Here is a 20,884-nt window from a genome sequence, read left to right on the forward strand (position 1 = left end):
GTAATTTTCTTTAATATTTCTAATGTCCTGTCGATAGTCATGTTTCCCCAATTGTTAATGTCTGTTTCAGGTGCTTTTTCTCCAACCAGGATCGTACCAAGAACCACGCTTCGCAGTTTGTGGTCATGCTGACAACCTGCGGGAATTTGGGAAAACTCTGGGCTCCAAAGGTCCCTCCCAGCCGGTCAAAGAAGCAGAAAAAATTATAGTACTTCCTTCGAACGCAGGGGCTTACGGGAAGTGTAGTTTTCAACGTTACGCGCCTGCCGCGTAGCCCTTCGGGAAATGGGGCTTCGGCGCTCGCTCTGCGCGTGTGTAAACCCAGCCCCACCTCCCGCCGTCCGACCTCCGGGGCCTGAAAGGGACAAGGTGTCCGAGTCTGTAGGTCTGCGCGGGAGCCGAGGCTGCGCACCTGGGGTGAGAGTGTCGGTGACAGGGCTCCGCGCGGCCCAGGAGCCTGGGGACGGGCGGGCTTGTGTGCGGGGGCTGCAGCAGGCAGTCTCAGGAGTCCCCAGGATGGCCCTCCCCTCTCCTCCGCGGCCCCGTGCACGGGCCCGGGCTGAGTCCTGTCCGCAGGTGTAGGGCTGCCGGGCCCCGCGGGGTTGCGGGCGCGGGAAGGGCAATGTGCGTGGATAAGGTTGACGGCGAACAGGAGGAGGTTACTAGTAACTCGTGTTCTTAGTCTGAGAATTAAATAAGTTGTCACCTGTAAAGCATTTTGTCAAGTGTCCTTAATAGTCACTGTGTGAAATGTAAGCTGCTCTCACAATTATGAGACACTTACTCTCATCGTTTGGTATTTCACCTAACCCTCCCAGCGACCCTCCTTGGTATAAACGTGCCGTTTTTTAAAAATGGACGAAAGTTCATGGGGATGGGTACCCCAGAGCACACGCTAGTAGGTGAGAGAGGTGAGATGCAAATGCCGAGAGATGTGACTCCCTATCCTGCTCTTTCTAATATGCTGTCTGCCTGAAACCCAGACTTTCCAGTATCTGCCTAAAGCCTTCAGAGCGCTTATGCAGAGCGGCCTGTCACCAGATCTGTGTAGATGATTGTGAAGTGAATGTGGACAGGATCTCACCAAGTGGTAAATACATCCTGCGATTTGTCGGGTCTCTACAGAACCTCTGATTCAGGCTGAGGCTCCTGAATCCTCTTGTACTGTTCCTGCTGTCTCCTCAAAGGCACAGATTGATACTCTAGTGCTGTACTGTCCAGTAGAAAGATAAGGCAAACCACAAATACAATTCATAATTTTTGATTAGGTGGAGTGGCTCATGCCTGTAATCCCAGCACTTTGGGAGGCCTAGGCCGGTGGATCAGTTGACTCCAGGAGTTGGAGACCAGCTTGGCCATCATGGCAAAAACCCATCTCTACAAAAAGACAAAAATTCGCTGGACGTGGTGGTGCACTCCTGTAATCCCAGCTACTCGGGAGGCTGAGGCACGAGAACCGCTTGAACCCGAGGCAGAGGCTGCAGTGAGCCGAGATTGAGCCACTGCACTCCAGCCTGGGTGACAGAGCGAGACTGTCTCAAAAGAGGAAAAAAAAAAGAGCTTAGAATTTTTCAGTAGCTACAGTGAAGAGAAGAGGCAGGCAAAGTCAGTTTTACTACTTTATTTTACTTAACTCATTGCATCCTAAATATTCGACTTGTGGCACTGGCCAAACTTCAGGTGTTCAGTGATTCTGTGTGGCTGATGGCTGCAGTGCTGGATAGCACATTTCGAGTGAATCTCAAGAGTCAGGTCTAAGGTATGGTTTCAGTTGAGTTTGTTTCTCAGGCCCAAGTCCCAGCTCCTCTGGAGCAAAGCAGCTCATGTGAGGCAGTAAAGAGGGAGTCCTAAGGACTACTGCCATAGAAGAACAGCCTATATGATGGAGACTCTTTTAGAACGTCAAAGAAGAGGCAGAAGATTCTAGAAAGGAGCAAGTCCTGATTGCTTCCCCAGAGGCAGTTCTTGATTCCCTATATAATGTATGCATCAGATTTAGTGATGTTGCCACATCCAGAAGCCATCACAGACCGTGTGACTTTGCTGTGGAATAACTTGGAGAAGGCAATTCCCTGGGGTTGAGAGGGATGAGTGACTGTCAAGCTGGGTGGAAAAAGACACTTTACTGGAGGGCTGATTAGGTCATGCTATCCAGGGAAGACGTAATCAGCTGTCCAGATCCCAGACAGCAGCCTATTTTCCTTTCTGCCTTCACTTCTTCCACATTCTGAGTCCCTCTAACACTGTGTTCATCATCACCTGTGGCATTTAGAGTAATACTGATGTTCCCTCTTTCCTGGTAGTAGAGGAAGAATTTCCTATATTGGAAACCCAAAAATATTGGGCCTGAAATTCCTTGCATAAAACATCCCATCTTAATTTTTTCCATGGAAGCGCTAATTCTGGGTGTAAAGACAGTAAGAACTTGATTAATAAGTCAGTCTGAGTAGTTCTTTTTTTAAAAAATTAATTTTAAATTTATTTTTTATTTTTTTCTATTTTTAGTAGAGACAGGATTTCGCCACGTTGACCAGGCTGGTCTGGAACTCTTGGCCTCCAGCAGTTCACCTCCCAAATTGCTGGGATTACCACGCCCAGCTGAGTAGTTCTTTGACATTAGCTTTAATGAAGGTAAACAGCTTCATCTCTTTATACCTGAACTTGCTTAATCCTTTGTTTTATTTTTACTTTTTTCTTAGTCAAAAGGGAACATAATTGTTAATAAATCAACATAATTATTAGTAAATCAACAAAAAACAGTATTACTTTACTCAGTGAAAATGCAAGTTTAAGCACATGTAATCCTATCAGAGATGCACGTATTCAGGTGTGGCTGTCTTTGAGTGGTCCCTCCTGTCCCTTTTCAAGAGTGGAAGGGACATTCTGCATTGGGAATCCTTTTTTCCAGCTGAGTGCGATGATATTTTTTTTAGGCACATGAATAGGACTACATGCTCCTTGATTACAGTAGGATTATGTCGCAGGAAAACCATTATCAAGTCGAACCATCTCATGTCAGGGACCATCTCTGTAGGAACTGTGAGGCAGACCAGGTCTTTCATGACCCCATTGCTCTTTCCTCCTTCCCAGCTGAACCTCCACAGTTCTCTCCACTCTTCCAGGAGCAGCAGAAAATGAACATCTCTCAGGTGAGTTCAGTTTTTAAAAACCAGTTTATTTTACAATAGGTTTTGTAAGGGTTTATGTGTCTTTACATTAACATGGAAAAGTAGAAACAGAAATGGATCAGACACATTCCTAGAAGATGTAGAAATGCAGATTAATAGCAGCGCAAAGTGGCATGTGGATAGATGCAGATCCTTCGATATTACAAATTTACCACATTAAGCTTCAGATTTATTTCTGAGGTTATTGACAGCCATGGTGGAGTGTCAGACAGACAATACTTAAAGGTTTACATTGATGAGAAAGATAAAGCAAACCGATTTATCATGGAATATAAACATAAAGATAACGAAATGTATTTATTGTTCTTCAAGTAGGTGACTTAGTTAATGAGTTGCCAAATGACAGAGTATTACTTCTTCAATAGAAGTAGAAACTGTAATGCTAAATTTGAACACGTTCAGTACTGTTTTTCAAAAACTCCAATGAAAGGGTTGAATTTAACATTTTTCTGATGAATCTACTGAATGTCTTTAAAATCACTCTCCATACATATTTTGAATACCCATGATAGGTTGCTCAGCAGATGGTCCAAAATTCTGTTCTCTTTCAGATATTTCCCCACTTAGCATTTAACGTCAACTCTCCACGGGATGGCTTGGTTTTTCTTGCCACTTGCCTGGGCTCTCCAGTATTCCTACCCAGAGTATAATCAAATCCAGTGGTGTGGTCTTTTCCTTTCCTTGCTTGGCTTTTCTGCAGCACTTGCCTCAATGTCTCACTCTGTCCCGGAACGTTTCTGTTAGTGATACTTGCCCCTCGCCGGTCCTTCCCCGGCTGATGTCTTCATGGAGCCACCTTCCTTGTCCTTTCACTTGGCTCAGCCTCAGTTTCTGTCCTTGGCTCTTTAGTCTTCTCTGTTGTCTCCAAATGATTTTGTCTTCCCTTGTTTTTTTCTTTTTTTAAAACTGCTTTTTGAGACTCAGTTCACATATATCACTATGTACCCATTTAAAGTGTAGAATTCAGTGATTTTTTTTTTTAGTATATTCTCAGATAATATGCTAATATCACTGCAGTCAATTTTAGAACATTTTTATTGCCTTAGAAAGAAGCTATGGACACTGTAACTACCACTTCATTCCCTCTGAGCCCCAAACAACCACTAACCTACTCTTCTGTCTCCATAGTTTTGCTGAACCACTCCCTTTATTATTTCTTTTAGGCAGTCTTGCCTGTGATAAATTCTCTCAGGTTTTGTTTACCTGAGAAAATTACAGTTTCTCCATTTTTCCTGGATATGGAGGTTACTGGTTGACAGTCTTTGTTTCAGCACTTTGAATATGTCATCCCATTGCCCTCTGTGCTCCATAGTTTCTCATTAGAAATCAGCCTGTAATATGATGACTTGTTTCTCTGTTGTGGCTTTCCTGATTCTCTCTTTGTCTTTTTAACATTCAGATTCTCATGTCCAGGTGTGGATTTCTTTTTTTCTTTTTTTCTTTTCTTTTTTTTTTTTTTGAGACAGTCTTTTGCTGTATCACCCAGGCTGGAGTGCAGTGGCACGATCTCAGCTCACTGTAACCTCTGGTTCAAGCAATTCTTGTGCCTCAGCCTCCGGAGTAGCTGGGATTACAGGCATTCACCACCATGCCTGGCTAATTTTTATATTTTTCATAGAGATGGGGTTTTGCCATGTTGGCCAGGCTGGTCTCAAACTCTTGGCCTCAAGTGATCTGCCTGCCTCAGCCTCCCAAAGTGCTGGGATTATAGGCTGAGACACCACCCCCAGCCAGTGTGGATTTCTTTCTCCAAGTTTATCCTACTTAAAATTTGTGAAGCGTTTTGCGTGTGTAGATTTATCATTTTCATCAGATTTGGGGGTTTCTTGGCCATTATTACTTTCGATATTGTTTTAGACCCTTTCTGTCTCTATTCTGTTAGTCTATTTGGCATATGTTGGTGCTGTCCAACAGTTCATTTCTTGTTATTTTTCTTTCTGTTTCTCACTGCATAATCTCAGTGGGCATGTTGTCCAGTTGGTTGATTCTTCTACCTGTTCAGACCTGCTGTTGAACAGGTTTTTTTTGATAAAAATGTTTGTTTTAGTTTTGTACTTTTCAACTTTAAAGTTTCTATTTGGTCCCTTTTTATAGTTTCTGTCTATTTATATCCTTTATCTGGTGAGATGTTATTCTAATACTTTCCTTTGGTCCTTACATATCATTTCCTCTAAGTCTTTGACCATTGTCAAATAGTTGATTTAAAGTCGTCATCTATTTAAGTCCAGTGCCTGCTTCCTCATGAGCAGTTTCTGTTGATTATACTTTTTTCCTGCATGTGGGTCTTACTTGGTTGTTTCTTTTCTTGTGTTGCATTTTTTTGTTGAAAACTATACATTTTAAATAAAATAAGGTGGCAACTCTAGAAAACATTCTCAATTTGCAGGGGTCGTTGTTGAAATTTGTCTAGTGACTTTTTAATTGATTCAGTAGAGCCTGTGTTTATTGTCATGTGTGGCCGCAGAAGTCTGCAGAAATTTTCTTAAATGCCTGAAACCTTAAGTAAGGCTCTCAGTCTTTGCCAAAGAGCCTCATGAGTGCTGGGGCATTCCTTCAACAGTCATCCAGGCAATTTATAACTCTATGTTAACCTTCACTTCCTGTTTACCCCAAACCTCAGGGTCACCCAGGGTGACAGTTTAGGGCCTTCTCACGTCTTTCCAGAGCATAATCACAGCCCTGGGCATATGCTCAGCTCTATGCCTGTAGGTGACCTAGAGTCTCTAGAATCTGTAGGAGCTTTTCAAAAGCTTTATGAACATCCCATTCCCCAGTTTTTCCTTTCTAAAAAACTTTTCAATTAGGCTGTTATTTATGTCAGGTGTTATCCACTGCCTCAGGTAGCTGCTAAGTTAAACAATTGCCTTTGAATGTTTTTGGCAAATGCCTTCAAGGATAAGGCTTTTCACACTGGGGAACTCTGACTTAATTCAGACAATCAGCCTTGCAAGTCAGTTCTTCCCGGGAACCACAGATTAGGTCAGGTAATGAGGGTTTTCTGGGAATGAGACTTTGGCCAACCTGTGACCCAGTCGGCCTCATCCAGTGGATACCAGGCCGCTGGATTCTCCTGTTGTTTCAGACGTTTCTCAAAGCTAGTGCTAAGTTGGAGTGAGAGGGATGGAAATAGGGAAGGTTGAAATGACACAAGATGATTGTTCTTACTGTGATGCAGCTGTTTTTCTCATACCAATGGTCTGCAGATTGCTGTAAGCCTTTGGTAGCTTCTAGAGTTCTGAAAAAGTTGATTCTGCAGTTTTTGCCAGTTTCTCATTGCTTTTATGGAAGAAGGAATTTTCTTGGATCTTCAGTATCTTCACTGTCATCACTTGCTAATTTGAATTTGAAGTCTTTTTGTTGTGAAAACTTTCTCTTTTCTCAGTTTCTAAGACTCTGTCCCCTCCTGATTCTATTATTATTTTTCAGAAAACATCTCTGGCTTTGTGGCCTATACTTTTTCTACTTTGTGGTTCCTCAGATGTTGTTTTTGTTCTTTTCTTTCTTCAATCCCTGTGTGCTCAAGGAGCTGTCTGTCTGTCTCTGCCAGCCTCACTCACCACCTAAATTGCTAGTGACTCCTAAATGCTTATCTTCATCCCCATCTTACCTTCTGTGCTCTAAAATCATGTGTGTCCTGGTTGAAGGAACAGTTCTAGCTACGTATCACCATGAACAGAACTCTCACTGAACCTTCTAACACATTTTTCTTCTTTCCCAAATACCAGTTTTGGCACCACCAAGCAGCTGCTCATTTTGAAATATACATTACATTATTATTTTCCATAAGAGGAACAACTATTGCTCTTATGTAACTGAAACTCTGTACCCTTTGACCAATGCCTCCTCATTCCTCACCCCTCACACCCAGCCTCTGGTAACCACCATTCTACTGTCTACGTCTATGAGTTTGAACTTTTTAGATTCCACATGTAAGTGAGATATAATTTGAAATATTTGTCTTTCTGTCAATTAAAAACAAAATTTTTAAAAAGGAGCTGCTCATACGGCTAGATTGAATAGCTGTACAAGAAAGTAGTTATTAAATGGGTGTTGCTTCTCTTCTGTGGTTACATCCCTATTCTTAAATCCATTGCTATGACCTCAGTGTAGGAAGTGTTCTCTTATGCTGGTCTCTTTGGTTACAACTATTGTAGCTGTTCTCTGCTCTTCACGTGCTCTAGCCTTGTATATTTGTATACATTTATTTGTACATAAGTTTGGTCAGGGTATCTCCAGACTTCACATGTATCTGTTCCTTAGCCCCCAGAATCGACATTGATGATGGCCAGGGAGGGTGTGAATGTCCTAAAGACTACCCCAGATAATCTGCGGAGATGTGGAAGAAGGAAGGAGGTGGTTGGAAGGAAGTTGTTTTACGCTGAATTTTTTTGTCTTAAAAATATCTAGAATTCATAAATATATATAGATAAATTATGGCAAGTTAAAAAATGTTTTAATTGAGTAACATATGTTAAGACAATATTGGGTCTAAAATAAGCCTTTATAACCATTCATTTTAGAGCCTCAAAGTAGTAGCTGTCAAAGATATTTTCTATGTCACCTAATTCTGAACCCTTGAACAAACCGTTGTTACATTTGTTGTGATAAATGTTGTTACAGGCATCAGTGTCATTCCAGGACGTGACTGTGGAATTCACCCAGGAGGAGTGGCAGCACCTGGGCCCTGTTGAGAGGACCCTGTACAGAGACGTGATGCTGGAGAACTACAGCCACCTCATCTCAGTGGGTGAGCATAGCTTACCATGGGTCTGTCTTGAGAATATATGTTCCCTTTTTAAAAAGTATCAAAACACATGGACCCTTTATAGAGATTAAAGGGCTTTGGATTAAAAGGTCTGAAGTAGTTGAAACCTTTACAGAAACAAAAGCAACATGTCATTACTTTCCCATTAAAAACTTCAAATGAACACCCTGTTGATGCTTTGCTGCCATATCTTTTTTCCCCTTGTGGTAACCCAAAAGCCCGTGAATCTGGTCCATGTATACCCTCAATTATTTTGTTTATAGGATATTGCATTACTAAACCCAAGGTGATCTCCAGGTTGGAGCAAGGAGAAGAGCCATGGTCCTTAGAAGATGAATTCCTGAACCAGAAGCACCAAGGTGAGTGGGCCTTAGCAGAAGGAGCCCCCTGGGGGTAGTTAGACTTTAGAGGGAGAGCACCTTTGAAAGTTCTTTTTTAACAGCTTTATTGAGATATAATTCACATTCCTACAATTCACTCCTTTAAAGTGTACGGGTCAGTGACTTCAAGCAACCACAGATCCAAACTATTCAGGGAAGAAATATTGCACTTTCATTTAACATGTATAGACATTTTTTTTCCTGTCAGGGTTCCCTGAACAATACAGTATAACAACTATTTACATTATATTAGGTAGCATAATTAATATGGTGATGATTTAAAGTATACAAGAGGATGTGTATAGGTTATATGCAAATGCTATGCCATTTTGTATCAAGGATTTGGGCATTTATGGATTTTGGTATTCAAGAGAATCCTGGAACCAACTCCCCAGGGGATGACTGTATATGTAAACATCACCACAGTTAATTTTCATCACCTCAAAGAAACCTGTACCCTTTAGTTACCACTCTCCTGTCCCCCCTGCCCTCTGCAGCCCTAGGTAACCACCAGTCTACTTCTGTCTCTATAGATCTGCCTATTTTGGACATTTTATATAAATGGAATCATATATAATATGTGGTCTTTTGCGATTGGTTTATTTTGCCTAGCATAATGTTTACGAGTGCTGTTATAGAATGCATGTTTCATTCTTTTTATGGCCAAATAATGTTCCATTGTATGGAGATACCACCTGTCTGTCCATTCATCAGTCAGTAGGTATTTGGGATTCCACCTACAAATAATGCTAATATAAACATTTATTTACAAGTTTCTGCATGGACAATTGTTTTTATTTCTCTCATGTGCATTCCTAGGAGTGAAACTGCTGGGTCATTTGGTATCCGTGTCTTTATCTGTTTGAGGAACCACCAGACTGTTTTCTAAATGCACCTTTTTCCGTCCCTAACAACAGCATGTGGGGGTTCTGATTTCTCCACATCCTCACCAATACTTATTATTTGACTTTTTGATTTGAGCCACCCCAGTGGATGCGAAGTGATATCTCACTGTGGTTTTGATGTACATTTCTGTATTAGTCAGCTAGTGCTATCATAATAAAATAACATAGGCTGGGTAGCTTAAACAACAGAAATTCTCGTGATTCTGGAGGCTGGAAGTCCAAGCTGAAAGTGCTAATAAGTTGGTTTCTGGTGACGTGTCTCTTCCTGGCTTGAAGACAGCCACTTTCTTGCTGTATTTTCATGTGGCCTTTACAGTGGGAGCACATACAGTGGGGAGAGAGAAAATACTCTGGTGTTTCTTCCTCTTCTCATAAAGATATCAGTACTACTGGATTAGGGTGCTTCCCTATGACCTCATTTTTACCCTTTCTGCCTCCTTGAAGGCCTTGTCTGCAAATACAGTTACACTGGGGGTTAGGGCTTCAAGATAAGAATTTGGGAGGGGCACAAATAAGTCTATAACAATTTCCCTGGTCACTAATGATATCAGGCATCTTTTTATATGCCTATTAGCTTTTGTACTAATAAATGATTCCAGGAATCTTAAAAAACTATAGTTTTCAATGTCATTTTTAGAACAGAAAAATAAAATCATCTTAATTATTAGAAGTGAAGCACAATTAAGGTTTCTGTTTGAAGTCATACCAACAAATAGCATCACATAAAGATGGACATCATTTAGATCAAGCATGTTGCCGAGTCACTAAATGTAAATTATTGGATCACATTGATTGTCTAAAAAGGATATCCCTAAATAAGTAACATAGAAAGATCATTATAAAACATCGGTAAAGTTGTCGAGTCAATAAAGATAAAATAATGTAGGTTTCATGTTCTGTATCATTCAGATTTGAATTCAGGCAACAAATTCATTAAAGTAGGAAGAGCTCTCGTTCAAGAGCACAGGGAAATGAAAACCTTTAAGGATTTGAATAACTGCACCAAATAATATAATATCAATGTTTCCAAAACATAAAATAATGGAGTTCTAAGAACTTAAAACTCATTAGAATTAGGACATCATAATATGTCTTATCTGATTAAACAGTAGGTACAATGGACAACAAGTAAATATGCCTAGAGAGGGCATAAATTACATTTGTATTAAAGTGAACCATACATTTGTGTATATGTATGCTAATGCAAAAAACAAAACTTTAATGTTTAATGGAATAATGATAAAATAGAGTATACTATTAGTCTAAAGAGAAGACCTCAATAAATCCAACAAATTCGAATAAACACAAACAGCATTCTCTGAACCTAGTTTGCTAAATCTAGAAATTGATAATAAAATGAAAAAAATCCACTTGAAAAAATTTAAAGTATCTTTTTTAAACAATATGCAAAAAAGTGTAACGCAATTTTGGATTTGATTTCTGTAATGAAATAATTGTAGCTGCAAGTTAGAAACCATCAGATATAGCTAAAGTAGTAGACAGAAGGAAGGTCGTAGTCTCATTAATAAATTAAGCAAGAACAGCATCAAAAATACAGTAATGAAAGCAGAATTTAAAAGTAAAATTAGAAATTAATTGGCTAACACAATGAAACCCTATCTCTACTAAAAATAAAAAAAATTAGCCGGGCATGGTGGCGGGCGCTTGCAGTCCCAGCTACCCGGGAGGTTGAGGCAGGAGAATGGCGTGAACCTGGGAGGCAGAGCATGCAGTGAGCCAAGATCATGTCACTGCACTCCAACCTGGGTGACAGAGCGAGACGCCAACTCAAAAAAGAAAAAAAAATTAGAAATAAATGGAAAACAGAAATGGAATATTTCTTACAATAAAAATAAAATGAATTAAACTTTAGCTAACCCTATCAAAGATAAAACAGAGGAAACACCTATATAATAAATTCAAGGGGGGATACATTTGTAAAGATGTAATGCTATTCCAAACACAATCCCATTCATAAAGACAGTGATACAGGAGGATTTGCCTCTCTACCAGATATTGAGGCTTTATGTAAAACTCTGTGTAGCTAAGTAGCACGGAGTTGGGGGGTGGGATGGTTTAGTAAATTAGTGAAACAGAGTAGAAAGTTCAAGAAAAAACATGCACTTGATAGACAGTGGTCTTAGATAGATGACATTGGAGAAAAATGGGGAAAGGATCTTGAGGTATCCATATAGATCAAAACAAAAAAATCAAATTCAGTTGGCTTAAGACCTAATTATCAAAGCAAAAGTAGAAATATTCTAGAAGATCATGTAGAATAGGTTAATGACTCTTCTTAGGGAAGGATTTAATAAAATACAGAATGCATTACCAGGGGAAGGATGGAGTAAATGTATTCCTTTCTACCCAATAAGTGCACCTGAATATATGTATGTATTATATAGGCATGCCTCAGAGATACTGCAGTTTCCGTTCCAGACCACTACAATGAAGCAGATTTCACAATAAAGCAAGTTACAATTTTTGTTTTCCTAGGGCTTATGAAAGTTATGTTTACACTATACTTTAGTCTTGCAGATGTGCAATAACATGTCTAAAAAACAGCATGCATGCCTTATTTAAAATATTTGATTGCTAAAAACTGCTGAGTCAGACACAAAGTGAGCACTGGCTGTTGGAAAAATGGCACCAACAGACTTGCCCAACTCAGGGTTGCCACAAACCTTCAGTTTGTAAAAAATGCACTATCTAGCCAGGCACAGTGGCTCACACTTGTAATCTCAGAACTTTGGGAGGCCGAGGCAGGCAGATCACTTGAGACCAGGAGTTTTGAGACCAGCCTAGCCAACATGGCAAAACCCTGTCTCTACCAAAAATACAAAAAAATTAGCCGCTCATGGTGGCTTGCGCCTGTAATCCCAGCTATTTGAGAGGCTGAGGCATGAGAATTGCTCAAACCTGGGAGGTGGAGATAATGGTGAGCCGAGATCTCACTACTGAAGGGTGGAAAGAAGAATGCAGATGCACTAGGGGTCTTGGCACCTGACAAAATACAAGGTGGTTATAGTGTCATCAGAGTCTTCGGGAGGCCCTTGATCTTTCACCCATGTCCAGGGTTAATGTAGAAGCCTTGGCCGGGTGCGGTGACTCACGCCTGTAATCCCAGCACTTTGGGAGGCTGAGGCAGGCGGATCATCTAAGGTCAGAAGTTCGAGACCAGCCTGACCAACATTGCGAAACCCCGTCTCTACTAAAAGTACAGAAATTAACCAGGCATGGTGGCAGGCACCTGTAATCCCAACTACTCAGGAGGCTGAGGCAGGAGAATCGCTTGAACCTGGGAGGCAGAGGTTGCAGTGAGCCGAGATTGTGCCATTGCACTCCAGCCTGGGGGACAAGAGCGAGACTCTGTCTTAAAAAGAAAAGAAAAAAAAAAGTAGAAGCCTCCTCTTCCACCCCCAGGGCATCAGATCAGTCGGGAACCGGACTTGCATCCCCACGAGGCAGGCAGTGATGCTGCATCTCACTCCTGCTAGTATAACTTCAGAGGAGGCTCACTAAAACTGAATATTAATTTTGATAAAGTCCAACTTATTTTCTTTTACAGAACCTGCTTTTGTTGTTCTGTCTAGAAACTTTGAAACTCAAAGTAACAGATTTAGGAATCCTATTTTCTTCTAGAAATTTTACAGCTTCAGTTTTTACACTGAGTTGATAATCCATTTTGTGTTAAATTCTATATAAAGCATGAGTTATGTGTCAAGTTTAATGTTTTTGGAACAGGGAGTCCAGTTATTCCAGCATGACTTTTTGAAAAGATTTGTTACTTCTCCACTGAACAGCATTTCCACCTTTCTTAGAAAACAGATGGCTGTGTATTTGTGGGTCTATTTTTGTCGTTTCTATTCCTTTTCATTCATCTACATGTCTTTCCTTATGCCAATACAACATTAACTTGATTACTCTAGCTTATTAAGTTTTGAAGTCAAGTACTTCTCCAGGTTTCATCTTCTGTATAAATTTTTAAATGAGGTTCATGATCTTTACAAAGGAAACATGTTGGCATTTAAACTGGGGTGGCGTTGCATCTGTAGAGCAAGTTAAAGAGAATTGACAACAATGTACAGTCTTCCAGTCCATACACAAAATATCCCTACTGATTTATTTAGTATTTCTTTGATTTCTTTCATCAGTGTCTTTTAGTTTTTAGAACACAGATAATGAGGCTTTTTAAATTTTTGTTTTTAATTTTGTTTTGGTGCTGTGGTAAATATTGTTTCTCTGATTTAAAATTCCAATTCGTCATTGTGTGTTTGTAAGCATAGATTTGTATATTGGCCCTTGCTAAAAACACTTATTAGTTCAAGGAGCTTTTTAGATTTTTAATTATTTTCTGTGTAAATTTACTCTGTATCTTTGTGTTTTTATTCTTGGCTTTTTGCACTGGTCAGTCCTTCCAGTGCAATCTTGTGTAAAGGTACTGGTAGTGGGCATCCTTGTTTTTTTCCTGATCTTAGAGGGAAAACATTCAATCTGTCTTGAGTATAATGTTAGTTATAGGCTTTTTATAGATTACTTTTATTAAATTAATAAATGGATTTTGAATTTTGTTAAAATTTTTGGCATTGATGTATTGTGTGATTTTAGTTCTTCAGACTACTGATGGGAGATTACATTGACCTAAAATGTAGCATAAAAACTATAGTTTTTATAGTATTACAGTATAGTAACTATTTGGCATTTTTGAGGTAAATTTCACTGATGTATTATCTGTGTTTATATATTTCTGTATACTTTTTGGGACATTTTTGCATTTATGTTATGGGAGATACTGGTTTGAAGGTTTCTTTTCTTGAATAGTATTTGCCTAATCTTGCTATGAGGATGAGGCAGGCCTTATAAAATGATTTGGGAAATATTCCATCTTTTATTTTCTAGAAGACATTGTGTAGGATTGGTATTATTTCTTCCTTGGATGTTTGGTAGAATTCACTAGTTAAAACCATTTGGTCCAGAAGTTATTTGGAACTGCACATACACACACGCAGACATATATACACACACACACACACACACACACATTTAGAGGAAGATTTAATTACATTCTTAAGCCTTATTTACATATGCAAACATAGTTAAAACTTGAGTAAATTACACATTTAGTTAACATATCCTGCATTATACTGAATTAAGTTAATATGTTATGTTGTCATAAATATCCTTTTCACTGACAGCTCCTTTAGAAATAAATGTCTTTTAGATGATTCTGCCATTATGTTTTAACATTTGACATAGAATATGTTCTCTGTGGTTATAATACACATTGACGTACCCCTTCTTTCCACTTAGATTGTCCAAATAAAGGTAGTTTGCTTTTATAGTTAGAAAAAGAAAGAGAGAGATTAGAATGCTCTTACAAAACGATGTCAGAGCTAGCTACTTCACTTTTCACCATGTAAGGCTATAACAAGAAGTGAGTAGTCTGTAATCCAGAAGAGGTCTTCACAAGAACACAGTCATGTTGGCACCCTAATCTCGGACTTCCAGTCTCCTGAACTGAGAAAAACAAATGTTTATTCTTTAAGCCATTTAATCTATTGTAATTTGTCGTAGTAGCCCAAACTAAGACAGAGTTATTGTTAATGTTGTTTTATGATCTCGTGAATGTCTGTTAGTAGTTAGTCCTCTCTTGCATTTTTGGTATTGATAATTTGTGTCTTCTCTTTTTTTCTCTCTGATGGTTTTTATCATTAAAAAAACTTTTTAAATAATTAAGCTTTTGGTTTGACTTTTTTTCATCCTTCTACTTTCTTTCAATTTAATGTCCTCTCTTTGTCTAGTTTCTTAAAGGGAAAACAAGCATCTGACTGGAGATCTTTCTTTTCAAATATAATTTTTTTTTTTTTTTGAGACAGAGTCTCGCTCTGTCGCCCAGGCTGGAGAGCCGTGGCGCAATCTCGGCTTACTGCAAGCTCCACCTCCTGAGTTCAAGCAATTCTCCTGCCTCAGCCTCCCAGGTAGCTGGGATTACAGTTGTGCACCACCATGCCCGGCTAATTTTTAATTAGAGACGGGGTTTCACCAGGTTGGTCAGGCTGGTCTCAAACTCCTGACCTTGTGATCCACCCGCCTTGGCCTCTCAAAGTGCTGGGATTACAGGTGTGAGCCACCGCACCTGGCCAAAATTTAAGCCCTAAATTTATCTCTGTGTACTGCCTTAGCTGTATCCACAAATTTCTGTATTCTTGTGTTGTTTTCTTTTCATTCACTTCAAAATACCTCATTTGAGAATTCTTTCACCCATGAGTTAATTAGGAATATTTAACTTACAATCGATTTCTGGTATAATTTCTCTGTGACTCAAGATCATCCTCCGTATAATTTATTTCATATGTATTTGTGAAAGTTTGTCTTACAGTCTAGAATGTAGTCTGTTTTGATGATTGTTCCATGTGCATTTGAGAAGAATGTGAATTCAGCTGTTGAATGCATTATGTCTTCAGGTTTCAAGCCATGGTTATTGCAAGTGCTACTTTATCTTTCTCTTCTGCTTGAGTTTTGGGCCTACTGTGTATTCCTGCCTCTGCTCTTCTGTGCTGCTTTTTTTCTTCTTTCCTTCCTGTAGCTGCTATGAGTTCCTGTCAGTGCCCTGAAACAACTTATTATATTCTTGCCCTTGCAGATCAAGACATTTGTTCCATAAATTAAATAATAAGTTGGTTCTAGACAGAATTTTGGTAGTGGCTGCTGTGACCATCTCCTGGCATATCCCAAGAATGGAACTTTCTCAGGATTCTTGATGGCTCATGGAGGGAAACATACAAGAGCATGCAGATCCTCTGTATCTATGGCAGGGGAAAATTAGCTCCCTGCCTCAGACTCCATGGCACCACAGGAGTGTATCATTTTGGTTTGGCCTGTGCATGAGAAAACATCAAAAGTGTTTCCTGTTCTGTGAGACCACCATTGTCTCAGACCTCTGACTGGAAGGAGCAGGCTTTTCTTTGTGCTCTTTTTGTCTGTGCCTGTCGGTGCAGAATTGTAGGTTTCTTCAGCACCCAGTCAAAGATACAGAATAGCCTTGGAATTCTCCACTGTGTCATTTCTGAAGTCCTGAAGTTCACTTTCTTTCCATTTTGTAGTCTTTGTTTATATTTGTTAATTTTTTGTTTTGTTTTGTTTTTTGTCTAGGGATTTTTAATTGTAAGAGGGAAGATGTGGGAGGAAAGGGGCTACTCCACCTTGACTGGCCCCGGAAATAATTCCTGTTTTATAAACAGCATGCATGAGGAGAGAATCTGTCTGTGTGCATGAATTATTTAATCTTTGGAAACATAATCTTTAATAAAATACATAACAAAACACGGGCTGGGCACAGTGGCTCATGCCTGTAATCCCAGCACTTTGGGAGGTCAAGGCAGGAGGATCACTTGAGCTCAGGAGTTTAAGATCAGCCTGGGCAACATAGCAAGACCCTGTCTCTACTAAATATAAAAAAATTAACAGGGCATGGTGGCATACCCCTGTTGTCCCACCTAGTAGGGAGGCTGAAGTGGGAGGATCACTTGAGCCTAGGAGTACAAGGATGCAGTGAGCTATGATCACGCCACTGCACTCCAGCCTGTGTGACAGAGCAATACCCTATCTCAAAAACCAAAATCAAAATCAAGACATGAGTATAAGTTCTTCTCCATCACAAATGTAAGATTTATAGTATATTTTAAATTTTTCTCATTTTAGGATATTTTAAAGTTGATCACATCAAAGGGATCTGGGAAAAACAAGAAAAACCTCTGTGGCAAGAAATATTCATCAGTGATGCTGACAAAACATTAAGTAAAGAACGAGAGAAAGTTTTAGAAAAACCATCTAATCTGGAAATAGCTCCAGAGTTTTCAGAAAAACTACCCTGTAAATGTGACTCACATAGAATTAATTTGCCAATTGCTTCTGAATTAATTATAAGTGAAAGAAAATATTCAAGAAAGAAGGCTGAATACATGAATGTGTGTGAGAAATTGCAGCTTGATATTAATCATGAGAAAGCTCATCCTGGACAGAAATCTTATGAACATGGTAAAAATGCGAAAGCTTATAAGAAAGATCAGCATTGGAAATTTCAAACTTTGGAGGAATCTTTTGAATGTGATGGATCTGGACAAGGTTTACATGATAAGACAATTTGTATTACACCTGAGAGTTTTCCAACAGTAGAAAAGTCCTGTAAGGATGATGAATTTAGAAAAAACTTTGATAAAACCACTTTATTTAACGACATGAGAACTGACACAAGGGGGAAATGCTCTGATCTTAATGAATATGGGACATCCTGTGACAAAACCACCACTGTTGAATACAATAAAGTTCACATGGCTATGACACATTATGAGTGTAATGAAAGGGGGATTAATTTCAGTAGGAAGTCACCCCTCACTCAGTCTCAGAGAACTATTACAGGACGGAGTGCTTTTGAAAGCAATAAATGTGAAGAAAATTTTAGGCAGAGCTCAGCCCATATAGTACATCAGAAAACACAAACTGGAGATAAATTTGGTGACTATAATGAATGTACAAATGCCCTCTACCAGAAATTAGACTTTACAGCACATCAGAGAATTCACACAGAAGATAAATTCTACCTTTCTGATGAACATGGGAAATGCAGAAAATCCTTTTACCAGAAGGGACACCTCATTCAGCATCAGGGGCCCCACTCAGGAGAGAAACCTTACCAATATGAAGAATGTGCGAAATCCTTTTGTTCAAGTTCACATCCTATTCAGCATCCTGGAACTTATGTGGGATTCAAACTTTATGAATGTAATGAATGTGGGAAAGCTTTCTGTCAGAATTCAAACCTCAGTAAACATCTGAGAATTCACACAAAAGAGAAACCTTGTGATAACAATGGCTGTGGGAGATCTTACAAGTTACCCCTCACAGGACACCAGAAAACAGATGCAGAGATGAAACTCTGTGATGGCAGTGAATATGGGAAGACATCACATCTCAAAGGACATCAGAGAATTCTCATGGGGGAGAAACCCTATGAATGTATTGAATGTGGGAAAACTTTCTCCAAGACATCACATCTCAGAGCACATCAGAGAATTCACACAGGTGAAAAACCCTATGAATGTGTTGAATGTGAGAAAACTTTCTCTCACAAGACACACCTGAGTGTACATCAGAGAGTTCATACGGGGGAGAAACCCTATGAATGTAATGACTGTGGGAAATCTTTTACCTATAACTCAGCCCTGAGAGCACATCAAAGAATTCACACTGGCGAGAAGCCCTACGAATGCAGTGACTGTGAGAAAACTTTTGCCCATAATTCAGCCCTCAGAGCACATCATAGAATTCACACGGGGGAGAAACCTTATGAATGTAATGAATGTGGAAGGTCTTTTGCCCATATTTCTGTTCTCAAGGCACATCAAAGAATTCACACAGGGGAGAAACCCTATGAATGTAATGAATGTGGGAGATCTTTCACCTACAATTCAGCCCTGAGAGCACATCAGAGAATTCACACAGGTAGAAAACCCTATGAATGTAGTGACTGTGAGAAAACTTTTGCCCATAATTCAGCCCTCAAAATACATCAGAGAATTCACACAGGGGAGAAACCCTATGAATGTAATGAATGTGAGAAAACGTTTGCCCATAATTCAGCCCTTAGAGCGCATCAGAACATCCATACAGGGGAGAAACTCTATGAGTGTAATGAATGTGGAAAAACTTTTTTCCAGAAGACACGCCTCAGTACACATCGGAGGATTCACACAGGGGAGAAACCCTATGAATGTAGCAAGTGTGGAAAAACTTTCTCCCAGAAATCATACCTCAGTGGACATGAGAGAATTCACACAGGGGAAAAACCCTATGAATGTAACATATGTGGGAAAACTTTTGTCTATAAGGCAGCCCTCATAGTGCATCAAAGAATTCACACAGGGGAGAAACCCTATGAATGTAACGAATGTGGGAAAACTTTCTCCCAAAGAACACACCTCTGTGCACATCAGAGAATTCATACTGGGGAGAAGCCCTATGAGTGTAATGAATGTGGGAAAACGTTTGCTGATAATTCAGCCCTCAGGGCACATCACAGAATTCACACAGGGGAGAAACCCTATGAATGTAATGAATGTGGGAAGACTTTCTCCAAGACATCACATCTCAGAGCACATCTTAGAACTCGCTCAGGGGAGAAACCCTATGAATGTAATGAATGTGGGAAAACCTTCTCTGAGAAATCATATGTTAGTGCCCATCAGAGAGTTCATACAGGGGAGAAACCCTATGAATGTAATGTATGTGGGAAGCCATTTGCCCATAATTCAACCCTCAGAGTACATCAAAGAATTCACACAGGGGAGAAATCCTATGAATGTAATGATTGTGGGAAAACGTTCTCTCAGAAATCACACCTTAGTGCACACCAGAGAATTCACACAGGGGAGAAACCTTATGAATGTAATGAATGCGGGAAAGCTTTTGCCCAAAATTCAACTCTGAGAGTACACCAGAGAATTCACACAGGGGAGAAACCCTATGAATGTGATGAATGTGGGAAAACTTTTGTCCGTAAGGCAGCTCTCAGAGTACATCACACCAGAATGCATACCAGAGAGAAAGCCCTAGCATGTAATGGATTTGGGAAGTCCTGAAGGAATGCATCCCTTACTACACGTAGTGCAGAAACTCATGTCACATAGGCTGGAAACTTGTTTCCCTTAGCCATTTCCTTTTCCATTAGGCTCATAGCTTGTCAAAAAATGCCATTCATCCAGGTAGGACTGACCATGGAATGTGGTGCTAATGATATATATCACACTTAACCTTGGCTGTTAAAAAAAAAATACCCCACAGTCTTTCTGGTGCATAAGATGGATTGGAGGTTATTTCTGCAGCAAACACGGGTCCTGTGTGTTGAAAACCATAGAGCACAAGGTCAAGGAAGCTAGAGTCTGAAAAGCTGGAACAGAATTCACTTCCGGGTCTGCACGAGGGTTTTGTTTTTGTTGCTTTAAAGCAAGAATTAAGTTTATAGTCTGTTAAGCTCTTACAAGTTTGACTTATGAGTTAAATGCACATAGTTTAACCTAAACTTTCTGTTAGAGTGAGATGAAACCCTATGAGTATAATCAGTTTTAGAAAAACTAATCAGTTTATTGTGCATCAGAGACTTCACATGAAGAAGAAAACTTGTCAACATCCAGGATGATCAGGAGCCTTCATTAAAAATCAGAAAATTTAAGGAAAAACACAGAAGCCTTCACAAAGTGAATTGCATTAAACATCAAATAATTATAATAAAATTTCATATTTTGAATAAATGACATTTTTCCTAGGTAATTTTTTCTGAGGAAATGTCAGTTTTAGAATTGGAGATAAAATATTCACCTAGAACTGACATAACAAAACTTCTGTTTTGTAGTATCAAAAATCTTATAGAACATACATAAAAAAAGATTTGCCTATAGACAAACTCACTGTAGAATGTGAAGTTAAACATGGAATAATTTGAATTCTGTGGAGAGTATGAATAAATGTGAATAGTCTGAGCTATGTGGAACATCTCTGAGTCTGTATATAAACACCATAACTCACTGGTGAGTTCTAGTGGGCGTGAACAAACCTGCCCTGGGCATGTCCACTTCCTTTTCTGAGTGACTC

General features: G+C 39.5%; 1 protein-coding gene across 7 annotated transcripts; it reads left to right on the top strand.

Moving 5' to 3' along the window:
- Positions 1–305: 305 nt before the first annotated feature.
- Positions 306–20,547, top strand: ZNF658 (zinc finger protein 658). 7 transcript variants are annotated; one of them, XM_050761772.1, is made up of 6 exons: positions 334–417; positions 984–1,090; positions 3,091–3,149; positions 7,809–7,935; positions 8,217–8,312; positions 16,940–20,547. In XM_050761772.1, the coding sequence occupies exons 3-6, from the start codon at positions 3,135–3,137 to the stop codon at positions 19,873–19,875; spliced, it is 3,174 nt and encodes a 1,057-aa protein (XP_050617729.1). In that variant the 5' UTR covers positions 334–417; positions 984–1,090; positions 3,091–3,134; the 3' UTR covers positions 19,876–20,547. The 7 variants fall into 7 exon arrangements, with proteins under 7 accessions (XP_050617728.1, XP_050617729.1, XP_050617731.1 ...); XM_050761769.1 differs by lacking the exon at positions 334–417 and adding an exon at positions 2,506–2,631 and having other exon boundaries at positions 439–1,090; XM_050761771.1 differs by lacking the exon at positions 984–1,090 and having other exon boundaries at positions 306–417.
- Positions 20,548–20,884: the final 337 nt, after the last annotated feature.

Source organism: Macaca thibetana, chromosome 15, assembly GCF_024542745.1.
Source record: "Macaca thibetana thibetana isolate TM-01 chromosome 15, ASM2454274v1, whole genome shotgun sequence".
NCBI lineage: Eukaryota > Metazoa > Chordata > Mammalia > Primates > Cercopithecidae > Macaca > Macaca thibetana.

What these genes read in the sequence shown, in the direction of transcription:
- ZNF658 (XM_050761768.1), top strand. Translation starts at nt 2,952, where the DNA reads ATGCTCCTTGATTACAGTAGGATTATGTCGCAGGAAAACCATTATCAA. An exon ending in AGAAAATGAACATCTCTCAG is followed by an intron (nt 3,150 to 7,808) that starts GTGAGTTCAGTT and finishes ATGTTGTTACAG; the next exon opens with GCATCAGTGTCATTCCAGGA. An exon ending in CCTGAACCAGAAGCACCAAG is followed by an intron (nt 8,313 to 16,939) that starts GTGAGTGGGCCT and finishes TTCTCATTTTAG; the next exon opens with GATATTTTAAAGTTGATCAC.